This window comes from Podarcis bocagei (assembly GCF_964188305.1).
Source record: "Podarcis bocagei genome assembly, chromosome: 16".
NCBI classification, from domain to species: Eukaryota; Metazoa; Chordata; class Lepidosauria; order Squamata; family Lacertidae; genus Podarcis; species Podarcis bocagei.
Window position 1 is genome coordinate 32891752 of NC_138142.1, and position 22313 is coordinate 32914064.

At 49.4% G+C, this 22313-nt stretch overlaps 2 protein-coding genes across 6 annotated transcripts in view; both read left to right on the forward strand.

Annotated features, from left to right (window-relative positions):
- LOC308574966 (5'-3' exonuclease PLD3-like) overlaps positions 1-12392 on the forward strand; it is a 29646-nt gene extending 17254 nt beyond the window's left edge. For all 4 annotated transcript variants that reach the window (XM_081173301.1, XM_081173303.1, XM_081173304.1 and 1 more), the window contains 6 exons: positions 2988-3115; positions 4276-4476; positions 5984-6123; positions 7035-7200; positions 8311-8410; positions 9476-12392. In XM_081173301.1, the coding sequence (XP_081029427.1) occupies positions 2988-3115; positions 4276-4476; positions 5984-6123; positions 7035-7200; positions 8311-8410; positions 9476-9666 (926 nt within the window). In that variant the 3' untranslated portion in view covers positions 9667-12392. The remainder of the gene's footprint in view (positions 1-2987; positions 3116-4275; positions 4477-5983; positions 6124-7034; positions 7201-8310; positions 8411-9475) is intronic.
- Positions 12393-14206: 1814 nt separating this feature from the next.
- On the forward strand, positions 14207-21243 carry POLR2G (RNA polymerase II subunit G). Of its 2 annotated transcripts, none has more exons than XM_081173412.1 (8): positions 14207-14376; positions 16875-16984; positions 18288-18447; positions 19560-19610; positions 19781-19846; positions 20064-20135; positions 20574-20607; positions 21060-21243. In XM_081173412.1, the coding sequence occupies exons 1-8, from the start codon at positions 14365-14367 to the stop codon at positions 21071-21073; spliced, it is 519 nt and encodes a 172-aa protein (XP_081029538.1). In that variant the 5' UTR covers positions 14207-14364; the 3' UTR covers positions 21074-21243. The 2 variants fall into 2 exon arrangements, with proteins under 2 accessions (XP_081029538.1, XP_081029537.1); XM_081173411.1 differs by lacking the exon at positions 14207-14376 and adding an exon at positions 14471-14500.
- Positions 21244-22313: the final 1070 nt, after the last annotated feature.

Consider the following 22313-nt stretch of genomic DNA (forward strand, 5'->3'; position numbering starts at 1 on the left):
CCTCTGGAACGAATTAAGTACTTAACCCGAGGTACCACTGTATATGCGATTTTGGCTTTCGGTGCAATCCCCAGAACCCCCATGTAAATTGCGGGCTTACTGTACTTTGAATATGTTTTATGTTGGAGTTAGGTGTGTACGTGTGCATATAGTGTATATATTCAGAGCTGTAAGATGGCTCCCTCCCGAGGGCCATCTGGCAGAGTCCCCTCTCTCTCTGGCCTTCCTGATAGCACATTATCTTCCCCAATGCTTTTCTTCGGGGGGGGTGTGCCGATACTTCATATCCTTGAGTACCCCCAGAAAAAAGCACTGCCTCCCCTTTGTCTTTGGTTAATGGCTGATCTCCCAGGTGATTTCCTGAACACAGGAAGCTGGTGGGGCCTGTATTTTAACACTTTGCCAAATCTGAAAGGGAGAGAATCTGTATTCCCAAGCGTGAAGGCTAGAAGCTTGCTGAATTCTGAACACTGAGTTCTGCCCTTGGTGGCAGAATATACATAGATTATGGACGCATGTGGTCTGTAATGGCATCGGCTCAGTGGGTTTGCTTTTGGTAACTGGAGTAGCACAGGGACTGAGCTACAAGTAAAATAGTCCTTCGTTCGAATCTCACTTCTGCCACCAGGCTACATAGACTTAAATGAGCCATTCTCCCTCATCTTCAGTATTTCCAGTATGGGAGTAACACTGGGGTTGCAATGAAGGCAGTGGCGTAGCGTGGGGGGTGCCAGGGGTGCCGGCCGCACCGGGCGCAACATCTGGGGGGGGCGCGAGTCCAGAGGGAAGGGACAAGTTCCTTCCTCCACCGGGCTCCCTGCCGCCACCGCCAGCCTTGCGCCCTAGCGCGCGCGCCCCCCGCCGTCGCTGTGGCTGCGCTCCGCTCACTGCTCGCAGGAGGAGCAGCCGCTGCAGCAGCGCCAACGCCGCCACCGATGCCTGGCTGGGCACGGGCAGCCTCCGCACCCCGACGCCGACGCCATCCCCTCGGCCCAGCCACAGGCGGCGGCTGCTTCTGCCGACTGGGAGGGAGGAGAGCTCCGAGGGGCCTCACCGCGCCCTGCGCTCCCCAAAACCCTCCGAGAGGAAGCCGGCGGGCGAGCGAGGGCCTCCTGGCAGAAGGGGGCGCCACTGGCTCCGGCTCTCAGCGCAAGTCTCAGCCGCGGGGGGGGAGGGGGCGAGGACGGAGCACGGCTGGAAGCCCCCGGACCCGGCCGGGAGGAGGAGAGGCGCTCGCCAAGCCCGGATCTGGAGCTCCACCTACAGCCCAAGGAGAGGATGGGGCGGGGAGGCTCCCGGGGGAGGGGGCTTCGGCTGCCTCGGCCCGCGGGGGCTCCGCAAATAATAAATTTAATAAATTCCTGCTGAGCCTTTGGGGGGGTCCTTGGCTCCTTCGCTCACCCCCAGCCCCAGTGGCGTAGCGTGGGGGGTGCAGGGGGACCGGGCGCAACATCTGGGGGGGGCGCTCGCACTCAAGTGCTAAAATCCACGGGTTAGGGGGCGCAAATTACTTGCCTTGCCCTGGGTGCTGACAACCCACGCTACGCCACTGAATGAAGGGGACAGAGGCAAATCCAGGGGGAGATCATTCCAAAGGCTCAGTGGTAGAGCATCTGCTTTGCATGCAGAAGTCCTAGGTTCAATCTTCAGCTCCCCAGGTATGGAGGTGAGTGGGAGAGTCTCCCTGTCTGAAATCCCAGTAAGTTGGTCAGTGTACACCAGGGGTCGGCAACGTGAGGCCCATGGGCCAGAAGCGGCCCACAAAGACCATTTTACCAGCCCACGAACCGCCCCTGAACCAAGCCACCCGCTCGGCGAGTCCCCCATGCACTGCGCTAAACCAGCGCAGCACGGTGCAGGGACCTGCTGTGATAGGAATTTTGAGGTCTTAGATATATGTTAAATGTTCATAAGTGTACCAACCAAGCACATACACAGATCAGCACAGGAAGACCGACCTGGAACCATTTTGATTTAAAAACTGTCCCAAACTGAACAAATGTTTTCTCTGCAAGGTCAAAGGAAAATGGAAAAGCCTCCCCATTGTCTTTTCCTTCACAAATCCTGTCTTAAGGGTATGTCTGTGTTTGAATAGGGTGTGAGCCTGTGACCTGGCCCAGGAACTAAGTATTTATCATTACAAAAGATTGGCGGGCTCCCCAGGCAATCCAATCAAGTAACCTGCCAGACAGGAGATAAACAAGGACAGGAGAAAAACAACATTCAAATTTCTGTTTAGACCGCCTTTTCTGTGATGTAGGTGTGATGTATCTGAGGGGTGGTCTTAGGTTACACCCCTTCTGTGATGTATGTATGATGTTTCTGGGGGTGGTCTTGATCTACAGGGTAGCAATTTCAAAAGTCTTTATAAGGCCTTGCACACCATTTTTCTGGGCTCCTCCTCCTCTCCTGCGGGTGAGGGGAGTACCCTGTTGCAACAGATCAATAAAGATCAAGCTTACTAGCTGCTTTGCTTCTCAGTATTCTCTGCTTGGCCTCTGTTATTCTCTCCTACCAATAGGGAACCTATGTAAGGACTCTATACGGGCTCTTGGATACCCCATAAGAGAAAAGGGCATTTTTTGTTTACAACATCTGCCAAGCGGTGCCGGAAATCACGTCCACGCAGGTGCGATTTTCAGAGTCTGGACATGCGCAGGCGCGATTTCTGGCGTTGCACTGCGCCAGTCCAGCCCACGGACAATCTCCATGGGAGTGATCCGGCCCATGGCCGGTAAACCTTGCTGACGCCTGGTGTACACACTTCTGAGTTAGGTGGACCAGTGTCACGATACAGTGTAATGCACCATTCCTATGTTTCAATAATGCAACCTCGCAGGGCTGTCGTAAGGATTACAAAAAGCTGAATGCACGTGACACGCCATATAAGCGATGATGACACAATGGCCTCTTAACATCATTAGGATCATTCCAATGGGGAAACAGAAGGCGGGTCGGTGTTAAATCCTTCCCCCTTCCTCCCGCAGGTGCGGATGTGAGGTACGTGGACATGAAGAACCTGACAGGAGGCATCTTGCACACCAAGCTATGGGTGGTGGATCGGAAGCACATCTTTGTGGGCAGCGCCAACATGGACTGGCGCTCCCTCACTCAGGTACCTCTGGGCGTCGTGGGTGGAACAGGTTCAAGAGCATGGGCAGGGGACGGCTGCGCATTGGAAGCCTCTGAGCATGTGCTCTGGGGATTGTCAATGGGGTGGAGACTCTCACAACCCACAAAACAATTGTCAGGGTCAGGCACTCTGTTGGGCCCACGCTTTTGCCCATCGGACATGGGGAGGGGGCAGGCTGGCTTTCTTGCTAGCAGTGGCAGAAGCCATCAACAGTTCCTGAGCCATGCTGGGAGTGCTTCAAGACCCCCAGGAGCTATGGACCCAATTCTGTGCAACTCTCTCCTGGCTGAGATCAGGCAGGTCCTTTCTCCCTGTTGAACTTCAGGCGCTTGGTGAGAAGACTTTTTTAAAAAAACACCTCTCCGCAGGTATTAGAAATATGTATTCTGATTTTATTTTTTATTGTATCAATTTCACAAATTTATATACTGTACCACTCTATTATAATGAAACCACAAAGCCGTTAACAAAAATAAGAAAAGAATAAAATTGTCAGTACAAAACAGCTAATAATAACAACCAGAAACAGTTAGAAAATGAAAATTAACATTCTAACTGTCTGGATAGGCTTGCCTAAACAAAAATATATTTTAGCAAGTGCCAAAAAGGGCACAGTGAAGGTGCCTGCTTTATGGTTAAGTTTAACAGGTTCTTTGTTGTACTGTTTGTTAATTTGAGAGACTGCGGTGTCATATAGTACATAAATCATTGAAATATAACAACGATGATTAACATTTTAAATTGCTACAATGCCCCAGAGCAATACTGCACCAGGGGCATGGTGGGTAATTAAAATGGCCGCTGGATTCAGCTGCTTGGGACTTCTCAGAGCATCAGTCCACAGAGGGGGCGATTTAAAGAGGGCAGGTTTCTGCGAAGAGCCCCACCTGATTTCTAGGGCTGATGCTGGCTCTACAGTTCATAGAGCATTTTTGTCAAACAGGTGCAGGTCGATGCAACTTGAGAAAATAAAAAATGTTCAAGGTGTGCAATGTGGGGCTGGTGAGGGGTGTACCCTGAGGGCCAGGCAGAGGGGCTGTGTTTTGTCCTTAAGCCCAAGTCTCCCCATACCTTGGGGCTTAGCCTAGACAGACAGACAAATCTCCTAAGGTCCTGCCCACCTGGTTCCTTCTATCTTACAGGTTAAAGAGCTGGGTGCCGTGCTGTACAACTGCAGCTGCCTAGCTAGGGACCTACACCGAATCTTTGCCATATATCGCATCCTGGGGAAAGACGGAGCCTCCATTCCGCCCAAGTGGCCGGCAGACCTGGCTGCCAAGTCTGGCCTGACTCATCCCCTGAAGCTGCAGCTGAATGACACCGGCGGTCAGCTGTATCTGTCTGTAAGTTGGGGCAGGGTGGGGAATATTTTTTGGCCCACGGGCTGGATTTCCACACTGGGTGGATGACAGATGTGACTCTTCCCTTTGCACAGTAGGCTACATTCCAGCCTATCGGGGATCCCAGGACCCTCAGCCTCGCTGGCTGTAATGGGTTTAGGGGTTGCTCGTGCGTACGTTGCCGCCACTCCTGGCTAGGTTACCTGGTTAACCCTTTCTGACTGAACAGCCTCCAGCATCGTGACTGTCTCAGTCGCTGGCAGAATCCGTCAGTGGGCGTTTCTTAAACTTCTTCCAGCACAAAAGTTCCTTGACGCCAAGTCTCCTCCTACTCTCCCTGCGCGGAAGTCTTCTGCGCAGGGAGGGTGTGGGCAGTGGAGTACCCGTACTCTCTCCGCTGGTCTCTGGCGAGGAGTCTTGGAGCCTCCTCCCCAATTCCCCCATCTGCCCCCCTTCTCTACTGGTGTTATGCTGATTTCTTTCCCCAGCAGACGGGCTCCCTCTCTCCCTACTGGGACCCTCTCCGCCATCCCTTTGGAGCCTTCCCTCCGCTTCCAGCTCCGATGGCAGTTCCCTGACACTGGCCTACACCCACAAAGTAGCGGTGTCTCTATTTCTTTCTTCTTTTTCTGCCTCCAGTTATCCCCAAATGCTTTGAAACTTCCTAGTAGCCAGTGTGGTGTAGTGGTTAAGAGCGGTAGTCTCGTAATCTGGAGAACCGGGTTCGAGTCTCTCAGCCTCATTTACCTCACAGACTGTTTGTTGTTGGGGAGGAAGGGAAAGGAGAATGTCAGCCACTTTGAGACTCCTTAAAGGGAGTGAAAGGCGGGATATCAAATCCAAACTCTTCTTCTTCTTCTAGTAGCGTTAGCCTTGGAGCCGTCAGAGACAGGATGAACTTGAACTGGGTTTATTATTAAAACTGACCTACATACAGGGCCCTCAGAGGTGGCGGTTGGCAGTTTCTGTAGACTTGAGAGCCTCTGCAACTAACACAAACCTCCAGGTGGCTTTTTCCCTCAAGCAAAATTTCCTGGTCTTCCACACAAGCCAATTACTTCCATACCTTCCCTCTCCAACTGACTCTTTTTACAGTTAAGTCAGAGGTTAGAATTACTTATATTATTGCATTTATACACCTCTCCACCAAGGAGCCCGAGGCAGCATGCATGGTTTTATCCTCACAATTTCCCTGTGAGGTAAAGTTAGGCCAAGAGGCACTGACTGGCCCAAGTTAATCCAGTGAGCTTCATGGCTGAGGGTTAGGTTTGAACCCAAGTCTCCCGGGTCCTAGTCGGACAACTCTAACCATTACACCACACCACCAGGCGGGAGGGAGTATTACGAGAACAACTCCCTATCCATTTTCTTCACACCACGTATCATTTTAACACTTCTGCCATGTTCTGCTGTCCTTTCCTTGATTTTTCCGAAACTAAACTCAGCCGCCTTGATTTGCCCCCTCCTCCTCTTCTGCCCCCTTCGAAGCTCTCTGATTTTGTGGTTCCAGAGCTCTCCACCGGCCCTCTGCTCCTCAGGCAGAACCTCTGATCTCACCGCCATTTTGAGCACCATCGAGGATGCTGAAGACTTTGTCTACATTGCTGTGATGGACTATGAGCCCCAGTGCACATTCTGCAAACCAAAGAGGTAGGGCGAAAAGGGACCAAACAGGCACATAAAAATCTGAACCTAATAAGTGAAAAAGACATAAGGGGAAGGGGTCATAGCTCAGCAATGGAGCACCTGCTTTTTAATGCAGAATGCCACAGATTCATAGAACTGTCAACTTGGAAGGGACCCTGAGGATCATCTAGTCCAACCCCCTGGAATGCAGGAATACGCAGCTGCCCTATATGGGGATCAAACCTGCAACCTTGGCATTATCAGCGCCATTCTGTAATGAAATGAGCTATCCAGTTGATAATATCTCCAGGCAGGCTGGGAGCACCCCCGGCCTGAAAACCTACAGAGCTGCTACCAGTCAGTGTAGACAATACTGAGCTAGATGGACCAGTTTGGTCTGACCCCTTATAAAGCATCTTCCTGTTTTCCTAAAGCTAAAGTTGGTCATCCCTTCAATGGGTCTACCCTGAGTGGAACTTGCCCTGGACACAAGCTTACTGTATTTTAGTATTTTGTTGGAAGCTGTCCAGAGTGGCGGGGTATAAATAAATTATTATTATTATTATTATTATTATTATTATTATTATTATTATTAAGCTTTAGAGTGGCATATCTCTGCTCTGGAATTCAGATGTTAATGGAAAATGGCCCGTTAGGACTGTGTTCACACATCATACATCTAAAGCCCATTCTCTGTCCCCAAAAAAACCTGGGAACTGTGGATTGTTAAGGGTGCTGGGAATTGTAGCTCTCTGTGGGGTAAACTATAGTTTACAATGAATTCGGGGGGGGGGGGAATCATGGGCTTTCAATGTATGGTGCGTATGCAGCCTTAGCCGCTTTGTAGGGCCACCACCAGCTTTGGGTTTCGAGGGACTAAAGGACTCCCCGTTCCCTATATAATAATGCTGTTGCGCTTGGCTTGGCACTCCCAGGTTCTGGCCAATCATTGATGACGCTCTGCGCACTGCGGCCTGCGAAAGGCGGGTGAAGGTGCGTCTCCTCATCAGCTGCTGGAAACACTCGCATCCCGACATGTTCGTCTTCCTGGATTCGCTCAGAGTCCTCAGCTACGAACCTCTGCATTGCCCCATTGAAGTGGTGAGTCTGGGAACTAGAGAGAACAAGCAGACAGGCCTCCTTGGATGCAAGCTGTTTGGCGCCCTTAGGTGCTTCCTCCACTGTCAGAGCCGGCAAGCTTGCAAATGACAGTGACTGGGAACTGCAGGAGGGGAGAGTGGCTGTTGGGCTCAGATATTGCCTGTGGGCTTCCTGCAGGCCTCTGGTCGGCCGCTGTGAGAACTAGCGTGCAATAAAAAGGTTGCCTGGAGGAGCCCTGGGGAAGGTCCTAGCCCGAAGCTCTAACCCAGAGTTTCCCAAACAGCTGGGTCTCCAGCTGTTTTTGGACTACAGTTCCCATCATCCCTGACCACTGGTCCTGCTAGCTAGAGATGATGGGAGTTGTAGTCCAGCAACAGCTGGAGCCCCAAGTTTGTGGAAATTCTGTTCTAACCACTACACCGCAATGGGCTCCACTCTCTTAACGGTGTTAGTCAGGTTCAGGAAGCTGCAGGAATCCAATTCAGAATCTGGAGTGCCAGAAATATAGGAGCATAGAACTTGGGAAGTGAAGGTTTGAACTCAAGCCTCTAAGGCAGGGGTCAGTAATCTTTTTCAGCAGGGGGCTGGTCCACTGTCCCTCAGACCTTGTGGGGGGCCAGACTATTTTTTTGGGGGGGGGAATGAATGAATTCCTATGCCCCACAAATAACCCAGAGATGCATTTTAAATAAAAGCACACACTCTACTCATGTAAAAATACGCTGATTCCCGGACCGTCCATGGGCCGGATTTAGAAGGTGATTGGGCTGGATCCGGCCCCCGGGCCTTAGTCTGCCTACCCATGCTCTTGGGCTTAGCCCAATGCTCTAACCTCCACACTAGGTGTGAGGAACCTTTGGTCCTCTGGATGCTGCTGAACTACAATTCCCATCATTCCTGGCAAATTGGCCTTGTTTGCTGGAACTGATGGGCGTTGTAGTTCAGCAGCATCCAGAGGCTCAGAAGGCTCAGTGCACCAAACAGGACCCTCCCAATTAGGCCAGTTTGCAAAGAAGCGAACAGGCCTTACCACTGGCTCCTAGTGGAGTGCAGAACCAGAGGAGGCATCTCCCACTAGTGGTAGTAGTAGGCAACTTTGTCTCCTTTCAGAAACTCTTTGTCGTTCCCTCGGAGGGAGAGCAGCCACCGATCCCTTATGCGCACGTCAATCACAACAAGTACATGGTGACCGATAGAATCGCCTACATTGGTAAGTAGACCTTGTCTGCATTTTATGGCTCTGTCCCTAACAGTTCCTTGATGGGGCGGCCAGGGCTTCCGCTTAGATGTCCTTTGAAGTCCCTTCCAGCTGTGATGATCCTAAGCTAGTACAGTGGTACCTCGGTTTTCAAACGTCTCCGTTGACAAACGTTTCGGAAATCGAACAGCAAAAACCCAGAAGTAAATGCTTCCATTTTCGAACGTGCCTCGGAAGTTGAACGGCTTCCACTGTGTGTTTCTCAATTTTCTCAATGAAATTTGCAGACCGCCCTTTGCGCCTTGGTTTTAGAACATTTCAGAACTCAGACAGTCTTCCAGAATGGATTATGTTTGAGAACTGAGGTACCACTGTATCTATTTTGCTTTGGGGGCAGGGCAGGGAGGGGCTGGAGAACCTCACCTTAGCGCCACAAAATTCAAAGATGCATTTAGCATAATGTGAAGTTTGATCCTCCTTCTGTGGCATAGACCGGGTTGCTCGCCTTGCTCTGCTGTTCTGCCTCTCTGGACCCCCATCCTTTCCTGTCTTTTGCCCTTCTCTGCTTCCCTGAGTAGGAGGAAGTCAAAGGGGCAGTTTTAGAAGGTCCCCTTCCTTGTCAGAGAGTTTAAAGATGCCCATGGTGGCAAACTGTTGCTGTACTTCAAGGCTGTGGAGGCTCAGACCTGTGGACCCCAATGTCCACAGTTATTCTGAATTAGATTTATTAATTACTTCTTCCCAAGGGCCTCCAATCATTACTATTATTGTTGTTTATTAAATTTGTATACCTCCCTATACCCGCAGGTCTCAGGGTGGTTACAACATAAAATCACAATATAAAATCACAAAATACATAATAAAAACAAAAACACAAACAACCCAATAATCATGCCCCCCTAATACATTTCAAAAGGACATTGGATGTCAATCAGTCAAAGGCAACTTGACCCAGCCCATGAATGTCCCCAAAGCCACCTCTTAGCCTGCTTCCTCCCCTTTGGATTTTTCAGCCACCCAAGTGCCCAGGAAGTCCCTAATCTGCTGTGCATTTGTGTGTGTTTCCCTCTTTGCCAGGTACCTCCAACTGGTCTGAAGATTACTTCACCCGCACTGCAGGCGTGGGTCTGGTCGTCAACCAGAGTGAGGCCTCTGCAGGAACTCCGGGACAAACCCTGCGCCAGCAGCTGGAGAAAGTGTTTATCCGGGACTGGGACTCTCCCTACGTTCAGCCGCTCAGCAAACACTGGGAATGTTCAAGGAAGTGAGGGCGGAGGGTGACCCACTCCACTCCCTGCCTGGAAACAGGTTCAGGGCTCAGCCTCGCTCTGACCCCTTGACCTGGAAGCACTCCTTTCAACATCCTGCAGTTTAGAAGCTCTTGCCATGGTGCCCCTGCTCCTGCGCTTGCGTCCCGGAGGAATCTGGCCAGCAGGCGTTGTTGGGGGTGGGGGGAAAGGAAGTTGGACTCTTTGGGTCATCAGTCCGACCCAGAGCGGCTGCTTCTGAAACTCCTAAGCAGCCGCTCATTCTGTTGGCGCAAGTGAGGAACAGCTACAGCTGCTTGGCCACCAGAGCTGGAGCGCTCTTGCGCATGCCTAGGGAACCTGCAGCCTTCCATATGTTGCTTAACTCCCATCAGCCTCAGCACACCCAACTCACTGCAAGGGATGATGGGAGTTGGAGTCCAGTAACATCTCGACAGGTTCCTCACTTGCCCACTGTAGGGTGGGACGAGCTGCAGCTAACAGCAGAAATGTGAACTTAGGGTGGGAGGAGTAGGGCAGGAAGGGGGTTGTAGCTGCCGCCCAGCTCCCTGTTTACACCAAGGATGGGGGAGCCTGCAGTTGCCCACCTCCCATGTTGATGGACTTCACCACCCATCATCCCTGACCATTGGCCATGCCAATGGGAGTTGGAGTCCAGCAAAACCTGGAGGGCCACCAATTGGCCACCCTTGCTTTACAGGAGGAATGGGGGGATCTTGGTCCTGGGGGCCAAATGACCGTCTGGACATCTCTGGACATCCGCTCCCCAGGTGGCATCCCTCCCTGGCCCTGCTCTCAGGCCTTTCCCCCAGGAATTGTGGCTCCACGGTGATAATGCATCTTGCTGGCCTGGGTGGAGGATGGAGCGGCATGTGCCTGGAACACAGCCTAGTTACCGTATTTTTCGCTCTATAAGACGCACCTTTTCCCTCCTAAAAAGTAAGGGGAAATGTGTGTGCGTCTTATGGAGCGAATGCAGGCTGCGCAACCATCCGAGAAGCCAGAACAGCGAGAGGGATCGCTGCGCTCCCTCTCGCTGTTCTAGCTTTTGGCTTAGCTGCCCTGAAGAGGCTGCGCAGCTATCCCAGAAGTCATACAGGCTCTGCTCAGTGCTCCCTTTAAATAATATTTTTCTTCTTGCATTCCCCGTCTAAAAACTAGGTGCGTCTTATCGTCGGGTGCACCTTATGGAGCGAAAAATACAGTACAAATATCAGAGGCTGGCCCACTAGGGCAAATGGGGCAACCTCAACTTGCCCTCACCTGCCTGCCTGCCTTCTTACTTACAGCCAGTCCAGGGAACAGCCCTGCCTATCATCTTCCTCCTGTGTAGCCTCAGTGTTGTAGAATTCAGCAGGGAGGAAGACGAGGATGTGACTAAACTGGAATGGTGGGTTCAAGCTGTGACATTGGTCTGGCTTCACTGTTGGGCTCCTTTGCCTTCCACCTCCCCAGTCCCAATGGACAAAGCTAAGAGCCACATCTGTCTCTCCAACCACTTTTTTTACAGCCCCCTTCCATTCACCACTGGCCCGTGGCCCCGAGAAGGCAACGTGTAATGCTGCCCCACCAGCCTGGCTTTACAGAGACGGATGTTTACATTCCAATATTTCTTTTCGTTTGCTTGCTAGCTTGCCAAAGTTTTCCAGTTGCCCAGCTGGCAGAGAATGGCGCTGCCTTCTGCCTCGCTCTCCCCTTGCTGCTTGACCCGAACAAGGTCACATCTGTACCCTCCGTCTAAAGCAGGCACAGGCAAACTTGGCCCTCCAGATGTTTTGGGACTACAATTCCCATCATCCCTGACCACTGGTCCTGTTAGCTAGGGATGGTGGGAGTTGTAGTCCCAAAACATCTGGAGGGCTGAGTTTGCCTATGCCTGGTCTTAAAGCATTCTCTTAGTCGTGGCTTCCCCCACAGAATCCTGGAAATTGTGGTTTATTAGGTTTCGCTTATCAGCTCTTAGAACACTTTATGAACTACACTTCCCAAGATTCTTTGCGGGAGGCATACCTGTTAAAGCGGTGTGAGAGTACCCTGGAATGTACTGGAGCATTTGAAATGGTGTAGATAAGCTCTGAAGGGAGGGGGCTGCTGGGACTCAAGTAAGATGATTTGCTGCCTTCCTGCAGGTGTTTTTATTCTAGGGGCATGGCTGTGTGTATATGTATGTGTGTTCATCTTTTAAAGATATATCTTAGCAGTGCAGCTATGTACAGGTTTGCTAAAGGGATGATGATGTTGCTTTTTTTACGTTGTATATCCCCTATAAGGGAAGAGGATCAGAAGGGAATTGATGCAGGGAAATCAACTAAAAATCAGAAAATGGGTAAATCAGCCAGAAGTCAGATATCAGCTGGAAATAAATGATTAGGCAGGGAAATCAGCTGGAAATTAGAAATCAGTATGACAGGGAAAGGTTCCTCAGGTAGGTTTATTTTGGGGGGAAATTAACTCAGGGAGCATGTTTGAGTTGGGGAGTTATGTGCCTTAAGCTGCAATCTTGTGTATGTCTACTCAGAAGTAAGTCCCACGGAGTTCAATAGAACTCCCATGAAAATTGCTGTGGAATTGCAGCCTAAATGTATATGAGCTTTAAGCAGTGAGTGAGACAGTTCACCCTCTTTGGGGATAGGGAAATGCTTGGGGTTGGGTTGGGGCTGGAGTTGCATTCTTAGCAGAATTTATTTTTGATATTACAAGTGTTTTTAATAAAGAAGTCAAATTTTGTTTGTGTCTTTTCATTGACTGCACACCCAGCCAGTTTTTAAATTCTCAATATAATCTAAAGAGTGCAAGCCATGCTTCTGGTTCTTTATGGAGTATAAGAAGGCAGATCTCTGCCCTGAGGAACTTACAGCATAATATGTGAGGCAGAGGTAAGGGACGGAAGTGGAGGCAGGAATAAATAGGGAAGCAGTATGCTGGGTGTGGAGAACATTTGGGCCCTCCAGGCATTGCTGAACTACAGCTCCCATCAGCCCCAGCAAGCATGGCCAATGGCCAGAGATGATGGGAGTTGTAGTCTAGCAACATCTGGAGGACCAGAGTTTCTGATACTGTACCTGCTGCCCCGGACTCCTTTGGGAGGAAGGGCAGGATACAAATGTAATAAATAATATGCAGTGACTTGTTTATTGAACATTCATCCTGATGCATTTGCAAGGAGGCTAGACATTCTGATTTGCTGACAGAAGGTGGTATAACAACAGGGCATGGGGAATTTAGGGGATTGTGCCAAAGCTTCATAGAAAAGGTGGGTTTTGAGGAGGAATCTGAAGGAAGTGCTTTGGTCTTTTGCCAGTTGAGATGTATATTGCTAAGACCCACCCTATTCTTGTAGGATTGCAGTTTGTTTTAAACTGTGTTTAACATTTTGTTTTAAATTGTTCTGACCTGTCCTGGGATGGTACGATGAAGGGCGGGTAATAAATTGTATTATTATTATTATTATTATTATTATTATTATTATTAATAATACAGGAGGTATCTCATGGGCATTTGGGGAGTTTCAGATATATGGAGAAAAGAGTACTTCCATATGGTAATAATCTCTGGGTTTAAACTACCTCACAGGGTTGTTGTGAGGATAGAACAGGGAAAGGAGGAAAGCATCTATGCTGTCTTGAGCTTCGTGGAGGAAAAGCAGAATATAGATGTAATAATGAACAGCGATAATATGAAAACAACAGTATGGTGACATCTGACTAAGCTATGTCAGATGCAAGACACTCTAAATCTCAGGGTTGTGGGTTTCAGCCCCATGTTGGGCAAAAGATTATTTCATTGCAAGGGGTTGGATTATATGACCCTCATGGTCCTTTCCGATTCTACAATTCTATGACAAATAAAAGCGCACACACACAAAATAAAAAGTGAGTAAAAGCAGCTGCTAAAACCAATTCGTTGCTCATTGTTTCCTGCAAGTTAAAAGCAATCCATTTAAAAAAAAAACCTTGAATACACAGCTTCTGGTGACGTGCAGAGAGCCTCCCTCAAAGCACAAGGAAATTACAGGTAGCTCTCATAGGACGCTGCTGAGTCAGATGACTGGTCCATCTAGGTGTTCAGTGTTACAAGCACTGACTGGCAGCAGCCTTCCAGGGTTTCAGACAAGGAATCTCTCCTAGCCCTACCTAGAGATGTCAGGATTTGAAGCTGGGACCCTCTGCATGAAAAGCAGGTGCTCTGTCGCTGAGCCATAGCCCGCCACCCCAAGGCAAGAGATGATGGGGACTGTGAGTGGCTACTAACCATACAGTACTGGCTGTGTTCTCCCTCAAGGGTCAGAGGCAGCATATGTCTCTGAATACCAGGCTAGCTGGCCCACTGGCCTGATCCAGCTGTAAGACCCTTCTTATGTTCTGATGTCTAGCAAACGTCTATGGAAAGAGCCGCCCCCTCCCCGTACACCTATACACATCCCACTATGGGAGAGCCCTGTGCACCCGCCATGACACTATAGGCACTGGCATCGACCGCTGAGGCGCACGCGCAGATGAGCAACGTTCCCTTCCTCTGTCCCGGCAGCTTCCTGTTTGCTTCGTTAGGCGGCAATGGAATCCTGTCGCCGCGCAGCCAATCAGGATGAAGCTGCCTTGCAACATTTAGAACGCGCGGTGCCTCTGCGTTCCTTCCGGTCTCGAAAAGAAAAGAGAGGTGCGGACGGGGACGCGCGCGTGCGCGCAGGCGGGCACCAGGATGTTTTACCATGTGAGTATTTTTTATTATTATTACTGGGGAGTCTGAGGTTTTAGCTCCTTTGCTGCCCAGGCACCCCACGTGGGACGTGAAAGATGTGGTCGCGGGGGGCAAATGAATGATGTGCAACGTCAAGGTGGTATTCTGGCCCTTCCGTCGTCATGTAGTCTTGGAATAACTCAGTCGGTAGAGCAGGAGACTCTTAATCTCAGGGTTGTAGGTTCGAGCCCCACTTGGGCAAAAGATTCCTGCGTCGCAGGGGGTTGGACTAGATGATCCCCGTAGTCCCTTTCCCGCTTTCCAGTTCTAGGATTCTACGTTTCTGTTGCAATCTGAGGAGTTCTCTCAAATTTCGGTGGCACCCAGTTGGAAGAGGAGGAGATCGTGGACAAGGGAGATCAAACGCAGCGCTGCTACTTGCAGGTGCTATGCAGCCGAGTTCTACTTAGGGTAGACCGGTTGAAATGAATGGCCCTAACCTAGTCTTGTTCCCGGATTTCAGCAAGTCTGCCCTGAACAGAACCTTCACTACCCCAGAGCAGCCCAGCACTGTTTTGTGACTATTAGCATTAGAGGGGTTTTTGAAAATGTATAGGATTTTATTTATTGATTGCAGTTATATCCCACCCCCATCGTTCAGCCCGGACATTGAGGTCCAGCTCCAAGGGCCTTCTGGTGGTTCCCTCACTACAGATGTCAAGAAAATAAACAACCTTTAGAAGAAATCTGAAGGCAGCCCTGTTTAGAGAAGTTTTTAATGTTTGATGTTTTATCGCTTATTATTATTATTATGTTGGGAGCCACCCAGAGTGGCTGGGAAGACCCAGCCAGATGGGTGAGGTATTATTATTATTATTATTATTATTATTATTATTATTATTATTATTATTATTATTTCCCCTCCAGAACAAGGTGGCATACGTGACTCTCCCCCATCTCATTTAATTCCCTTAGGCTGAGAAGCAATGAGGTCCGTGGCCAAGTAGGGATTTAACCCCTGGTCTCCCAGGTAGTGATCCGCCAGTCTAACCACAACACTACTCTAGCTCTCATATCATCCTGGACCATCAGAAACAGCTCTGTCACTCTATTGACTATGATGGCAAATGGAGTCTCCCTTGTCCACAGACATTATATCTCTGAAGCAGTTGCTGTGGACACACATGAGGTGGCAGTTGCATCTGGCTGGTTCCCTGTTGACATCTGGATGCTGGGCTAGATTCAGATCTTCGGGTGGCCCAGCAGTTCTCTACTGCAATCCTAAACCTGCTTACCTGTTAGTAGACCTCATTGAAAATACTGGGGAAGGGTCACAGCTCAGAGCATTGCATGCAGAAGCTCCCATGCTCAGCCCCTGGCATCACCAGGTGATGGAGCTTCCTTGAGAAGCCAGTGTAGTGCAGTGGTTAATTGTTGGACCTGGGAGACCTGGGTTCAAATCTCCCCGCTCAGCCATGACACTCACCGTGTGACCTTGGGCCAACCATTGTTTCTCTGCCTACTTTGCAGCAGGGCTGTTGCGGGGATTAAATGAGGGGGAGAACCATGTGCAGCACCGTGAGCCTCTGGGATATGAAAACTGGGACATAACAGGCAGCCAATCAGTAGTCAGGTAAAGGTAAAGGGACCCCTGACCATTAGGTCCATTTGTGACCGACTCTGGGGTTGTGGCACTCATCTCACTTTATTGGCCGAGGGAGCCGGCGTACAGCTTCCGGGTCATGTGGCCAGCATGACTAGGCCGCTTCTGGCAAACCAGAGCAGCGCACAGAAACGCCATTTAGCTTCCCACCGTAGCAGTACCTATTTATCTACTTGCACTTTGATGTGCTTTGAAACTGCTAGGTTGGCAGGAGCAGGGAACGAGCAACGGAGCTCACCCCGTCGCAGGGATTCGAACCGCCGCAGCGCCACCCCCGTCCCAGTAGTAAGTTAGTGCTTTTTAAAAAATAGCCAAGTGTGTTTCTGGAATTAAGCTTGTGACTAGGTGCTGCAATGAGTCCCCATTCTGCAACAGGGCCTTCTCCCTCCACTTGCCTTCCTTTGGCTGTGTAGACCAGCTGTCACAGTGCAGTGGGAATAAGATCTAATGTTTATATCTGCTTAGTGGCTGTTGCACTAATGCAGGGGTCAGCAAACGTACCGTGCCTTGGGCCGGTGTCTCCAGTACCGATCACGTGAAGGGAGCGCGTGCCCATACGCGTGTGCACATGCTATTTCCGGTGCACTTCCGGGTCGGAGGAGCATCGGAAATAGCTTGTGCGCATGTGCACGGGCCTCTGACCCGGATGTGCACCGGAAATAACGATTGCACATGTGCACACTTGCGCATGCGCACAAGCTATTTCTGGTGCTCCTCCAACCCTGCAGTGCAGTGCCGGTAGGAGCGGGCGGCGGGGGTCGCCATGGGCCGGATAAACGAGTCCCTTGGGCCTTATCCTGCCCATGGGCCTTAGTTTGGGGACCCCTGCACTAATGTCTCTGCTGCTCCACACCTGTTTTGCCTCCAGATCTCATTGGAACACGAAATCCTGCTGCACCCTCGTTACTTTGGGCCCAACCTTCTCAACACTGTTAAGCAGAAGCTCTTTACCGAGGTGGAGGGGACCTGCACGGGCAAGTAAGTGAAAGAGCAGATTGGGATCCTCTTTCCCCTTGATGCTTGACGGTGTAGATCAGCAATGGCCTAGATGAGCGCCAATAAAGCACTGCACATTTAAACCAGTGTCACCCCTGGTTTTCCCTCCAAAAATCCTGGGAACTGTTGCTTAAATCAGATCTTTATGTGGAACAATGAGGACTGATATCTTACTTCGTTTTTAGGTGAAGGTTCATAAGTCAGTGGGCGAGCATTTTGGCAGTTGTAAGGTTCTGGAGACGAGGACTCTGCTGCAGAAATAGTAATGGGTCTTTGACCCCCCCCCCACAACCCCACATTATTGCACCACTGCCCCCTGAGAAGCAGGACTGGATTTCTGTAATGCGCTCTACACCGGGCTACCTTTGAAGGTGACTCGGAAACTATAACTAATCCAGAATGCGGCAGCTAGACTAGCGACTGGGAATGGCCACTGGGACCATATAACACTGGTCCTAAAGGATCATCATAGGCTCCCAGTGCTTTTCCAAGCACAATTCAGAGTGTTGGTGCTCACCTTTAAAACCCTAAATGGCCTTGGCTCAGTATACCTGAAGGAGCGTCTCCACCCCCATCGTTCTGTCCGGACACTGAGGCCCAGCTCCGAGGGCCTTCTGGCAGTTCCCTCACTGCGAGAAGTGAGGTTGCAGGGAACCAGGCAGAGGGCCTTCTTGGTAGTGGCACCTGCCCTGTGGAATGCCCTCCCATCAGATGTCAAGGAAATAAACAACTATCTGACTTTTAGAGGACATATGAAGGCAACCCCGTTTAGGGAAGTTTTTAATGTTTGACCTTTTATCGTGTTTTTAATATTCTGTTGGGTGGGGTATAAATATTATTGTTATTGTTAATAATAATAATAATAATAGCAGCAGCCTGAGCCAGGATTAACTTGTGCAACTGTGACCAACAGCTTAAAAATAAATAAATCAGATGACTAAAAGCAAAGGGATGGAAAAAGTTAACTTACTTACTCCACCCCCATCACTTAGCACTGAGGTCCAGCTCTGAGGGCCTTCTGGCGGTTCCCTCACTGCGAGAAGTGGAAGTTACAGGGAACCAGGCAGAGGGCCTTCTCGGTAGTGTCACCTGCCCTATGGAACGCCCTCCCATCAGATGTTAAGGGAATAAATAACTATTTGACTTTTAGAGGACATCTGAAGGCAGCCCTGTATTGGGAAGTTTTTAATGTTTTATCATATTTTTAATATGGCTGGGGAAGCCCAGTCAGGTGGGTGGCATATAAATAATAAAATGATTGTTAATTATTTCTCCTCCTACCCAGATATGGTTTTGTAATCGCTGTCACTACCATTGACAACATTGGGGCGGGTGTGATCCAGCCTGGGCGCGGCTTTGTCCTTTACCCGGTCAAATACAAGGCCATCGTCTTCCGGCCTTTCAAGGGCGAAGTGGTGGATGCTGTTGTGACTCAGGTGAACAAGGTGAGGTGAAATGTCTTGGGCAACATCCGCACCATACATTTAAAGCGCTGTAGCACCACTTTATACAGTTGTGGCTTTCCCCACAGGTACCTGGGAAATTGAATTTGTTAAAGGTGCTGAGAGTTTTTAGGAGGCCTTTATTATCCTCACAGAGTTCCCAGAGTAGTTTAGCAATCATTGATAATAATAATAATTTGTGCTGGTCCCGAGGGTTAACCGTGCGGCGAGGTCCGAGTCCAGTCCGAGGTCGAGGGTGCGGTATGGAGGCTGTCCGTCAAGGCTGAAGCAGGGTGAGGTCAGGAACTCTGGCAGAAGAACAGGACAGGGTTCAAGCAGGAACAGGCTACCAACAACGTTGCTCCCGCAACCTGGGACTGGGGCTGCCTGGCTTTTATCTGCCCCGAGGCATAGGGCGGCTCCGGTCCACAGGTGACTCGCCTCTCCTGGCCTGGAGGCGAGCACTCCTCCTGCAGGAACTTAGCTCCCTCCGCCTCTCTGCCCTGAGCCTCTGCAGCTCAGGAGAGGCTGGAGGGTTACCGGACCCAGAGGCAACCTCAGTTTCCTCTGACAGGGCTGAGAGTGGAGCACTTGCAGGCAATGGGTCCTCCATCACCTCAGGAGCCAGAGCAGACTCAGCTGGTGCCTGCACCTGAGGATCCAGCACAGGTGAGGACCCTTCAGGCTCAAGCCCCAGCCCCAGCTCAGCTGGTCCTGGAGGTGGGGACTCCTGTGCAGGCTGGGATTCCTCAGGTTCAGCCTCTGAGTCCGAATCCCAGCCATCACATTATTATTATTATTATTATTATTATTATTATTATTATTATTATTATTATTATCAATCCTCATTCCCAGAGAATTCTGGGAACTGTAGCTGTGAGGGGAAAATGGCCGCCTAACAACTCTCTGCACCCTTGACAAACCACAACTCCCAGGATTCTTTGGGGGGAAGCCATGCCGGTTAAGAAGAAGTCCTTTTGCACTGGAGGGTCCCTCTGACTCGCTTTGCCAACGTCTGTCCCAAAGTCCTGGCCTGCCGTTCCTTGTGCGAATGTCGACATACTTTCAAGATGGGGATTGCTTGAGAGTGATGTTCTTCGTTGTTCTCTCACCAGGTCGGACTCTTCACTGAAATTGGGCCCATGTCTTGCTTCATTTCGCGACATGTAAGTGCCCTAGGCTTGGCGGGGGGATGAGGGGCAATGTCTCAGCGGCTTCCAGAAGGGCTGTGAAGGTGTCAGAGAATGCTGTCCATCCTCTACCACAGAACTATCATCCCACCTTCCCTTTCGCCTCCCCTTCAGCTGCTCATATCCCCTCTTAATTCTCTTTGCAGTCCATTCCCTCTGAAATGGAGTTTGACCCCAACTCCAATCCTCCATGCTACAAAACTGTAGATGAGGTAAGTCATCCTCTCCTTCGAACCAGTTCAGAGAGTGGCTTTGCCTACCATCTTCCTCCTCCACAATCTCTCTGTTGAGGATGGGGGCAAAACTAGCATTTGTTGGCTCTGGCGCCACCTACTGACTGGCTCCCTGCCCTCTGCCCTACCATTCCCCAGTGGGCACCAGCCAGCCATTGAGCACAGCCCTTCGCTATCTCTTTTTCCCCCAACGCAGGATATTGTCATCCAGCAAGACGATGAGATCAGGCTGAAGATTGTGGGTACCCGTGTGGACAAAAACGATATCGTGAGTTGTAAGAGTATTTATTTGCACCCTGACTTTTTCGACCAAATGATTTTTGAAAGCAGCTTACAGGTAACAATACAAAACAATAATACAAAACAATAACAGCAGTTCACAGACACCCACCACCCTCCTGGCTCAGAGGCAGTGTGGAGTAGCGGTTAGAGTGCTGGACTGGGACCAGGGTTCAAATCCTCCCTGGGCCATGGAGCTCCCCTTGGGCTAGTCACTGCCTCTCAGCCTGGCCTCGCCTACCTCTCAGGGCTGTTGTGAGGAGAGCATGAAGAGGAGGGAAGGAGTGTATTCCATTTTGATTGATATTTTTAACAGATACTCTTTGTTGATTTTATTCTTATATGTTCTATACCGCCTCGGTATAGTTTTATGAAAGTGTGAGTTATAAGTAAATGAAGAATAATGTTTTAAAAAATTATTTCGCAGTTTGCTATTGGGTCCCTCATGGATGATTACCTTGGTAAGTTTCCGACTTTTCCCAGCATGGTGGATTGCAAAAGCTGCTGTTTTAAAAATAATTGAATTATTTGGGGGGGGGCGGACTTTAAAAGGGGAAGGGGGAGCTTGAAAGATCACTAAGGGTTAAAATATAGCCAGGCCGTGTGATGGGATTATCTTACCACTACAGAAGTGGGGGGCCTATTTCAGCTTGGGGGGCCACATTCCCTCTGGGTAATTTTCTGGGGGCTTCATTGCCTGCAGCGGGTGGGGTGGGAGGCAAAAGTGGGTGGAGCAATGGGTGTGAATTTCACTTTATGGCAGGCTAGTTTCTGAGCGCATGCCCACCCACACCCTCGGGTGACTTGCGCTTTTTTTGGACATCATGCAGGTTCAAACCACAATGGGAGTTCACTGCAGTTGCACTTTGGGGTCGGTGGGCTCATGTCTCCCCCACCTGCTTTTTCCCCACAGGCCTTGTTAGCTGAAGTAACCCGTCCCTCGGCTCTGTGCGGAAAATCCTGACCTGTGGCTTCTAGGAGTTGTATTTACAACACACGAACGCCATTTATCCAGGACTGCCGGCAGCTGGATGACGAAGGCTGGACGGATATGACCCCCTCCCTTCTCATTAAAGGGTTTCTTGTTCTGTGTTCAAGTCTGCCTCCTCCGTGTTTTTTCCTTCCTCTTCCCTGCCCACCCCCTCCAACCTCCTTTTGCTCCCATCCTTTCCACATGGGGTGGGGCAGGATAGGAACACAGGAAACTGCTTCACCCTGAGCCAGACCTAGCTCCATACGGCCTACACTGACCGGCAGCCGGTCTCTAGGGTTTCAAGCAGGGAGTCTTTCCCTTTTTATTTTTTAATTCATCTGTATTGATTTAAAATATCATCTTACATATACCTTACAAATAACACAAAAATATAAACGACATAAATACTGTAAATAAGGATAAAAAGCAAAGAAGAGTTAACAATAAGAGATGAGCATTGACTATAACATCCTGTCTTTCCTAATAAAGTCTTCTGAAAGAAACTTCCACTTATTCTCATTGCACTTTTCCTATTGTCTTAATTTTATCGCAGTTTGTTTTATAACTTCCTGTCTATTTTCCTAGTATATTTACTCCATTTGTTTATTTTTGTTTACCATCATTACTACTCCAAAATTTCGTTTCCTAAGTTATTTGTACAATCTCTAAAACTACAAGAGTTCTTAAAATCCTGCCAATGTTTGAATCTGCTTACAATACTTTTGTAAATACATAATGAACACTTTCCATTCTGCTTTAAATATCTTGTCATTAGACTTCTGAGCTTCCCAGTTGATTATGCCATTTCAGGATCGTCCATTAACTTGGTCTGCCAGTCTTCTTTGGTTGGGACTGTTTCTTCATTCCATCTTTGAGCTAACAATATCCGGGCAGCCGATGCAGCATACATAAACAAATTTCTCTGGTCTTTTGATATCTCTTTACCTACAATTCCTAGTAAAAAAGCTTCTGATTTTTAGTAAAAGTTGCTTTAAACATTTTTTTTTCATTCCATTGTAAATCATTTCCCAAAAGTTTTTTTACCACCTTACATTTCCACCACATACGATAAAAAGTACGTTCTGTTTCTTTACATTTCCAACAATTTTTTGTTCTTGTTCTGTACATTTTTGCGAATTAAAGAGGGGTTAAGTACCCCCGGTACATCATTTCCATGTAATTTTATTTCAATAA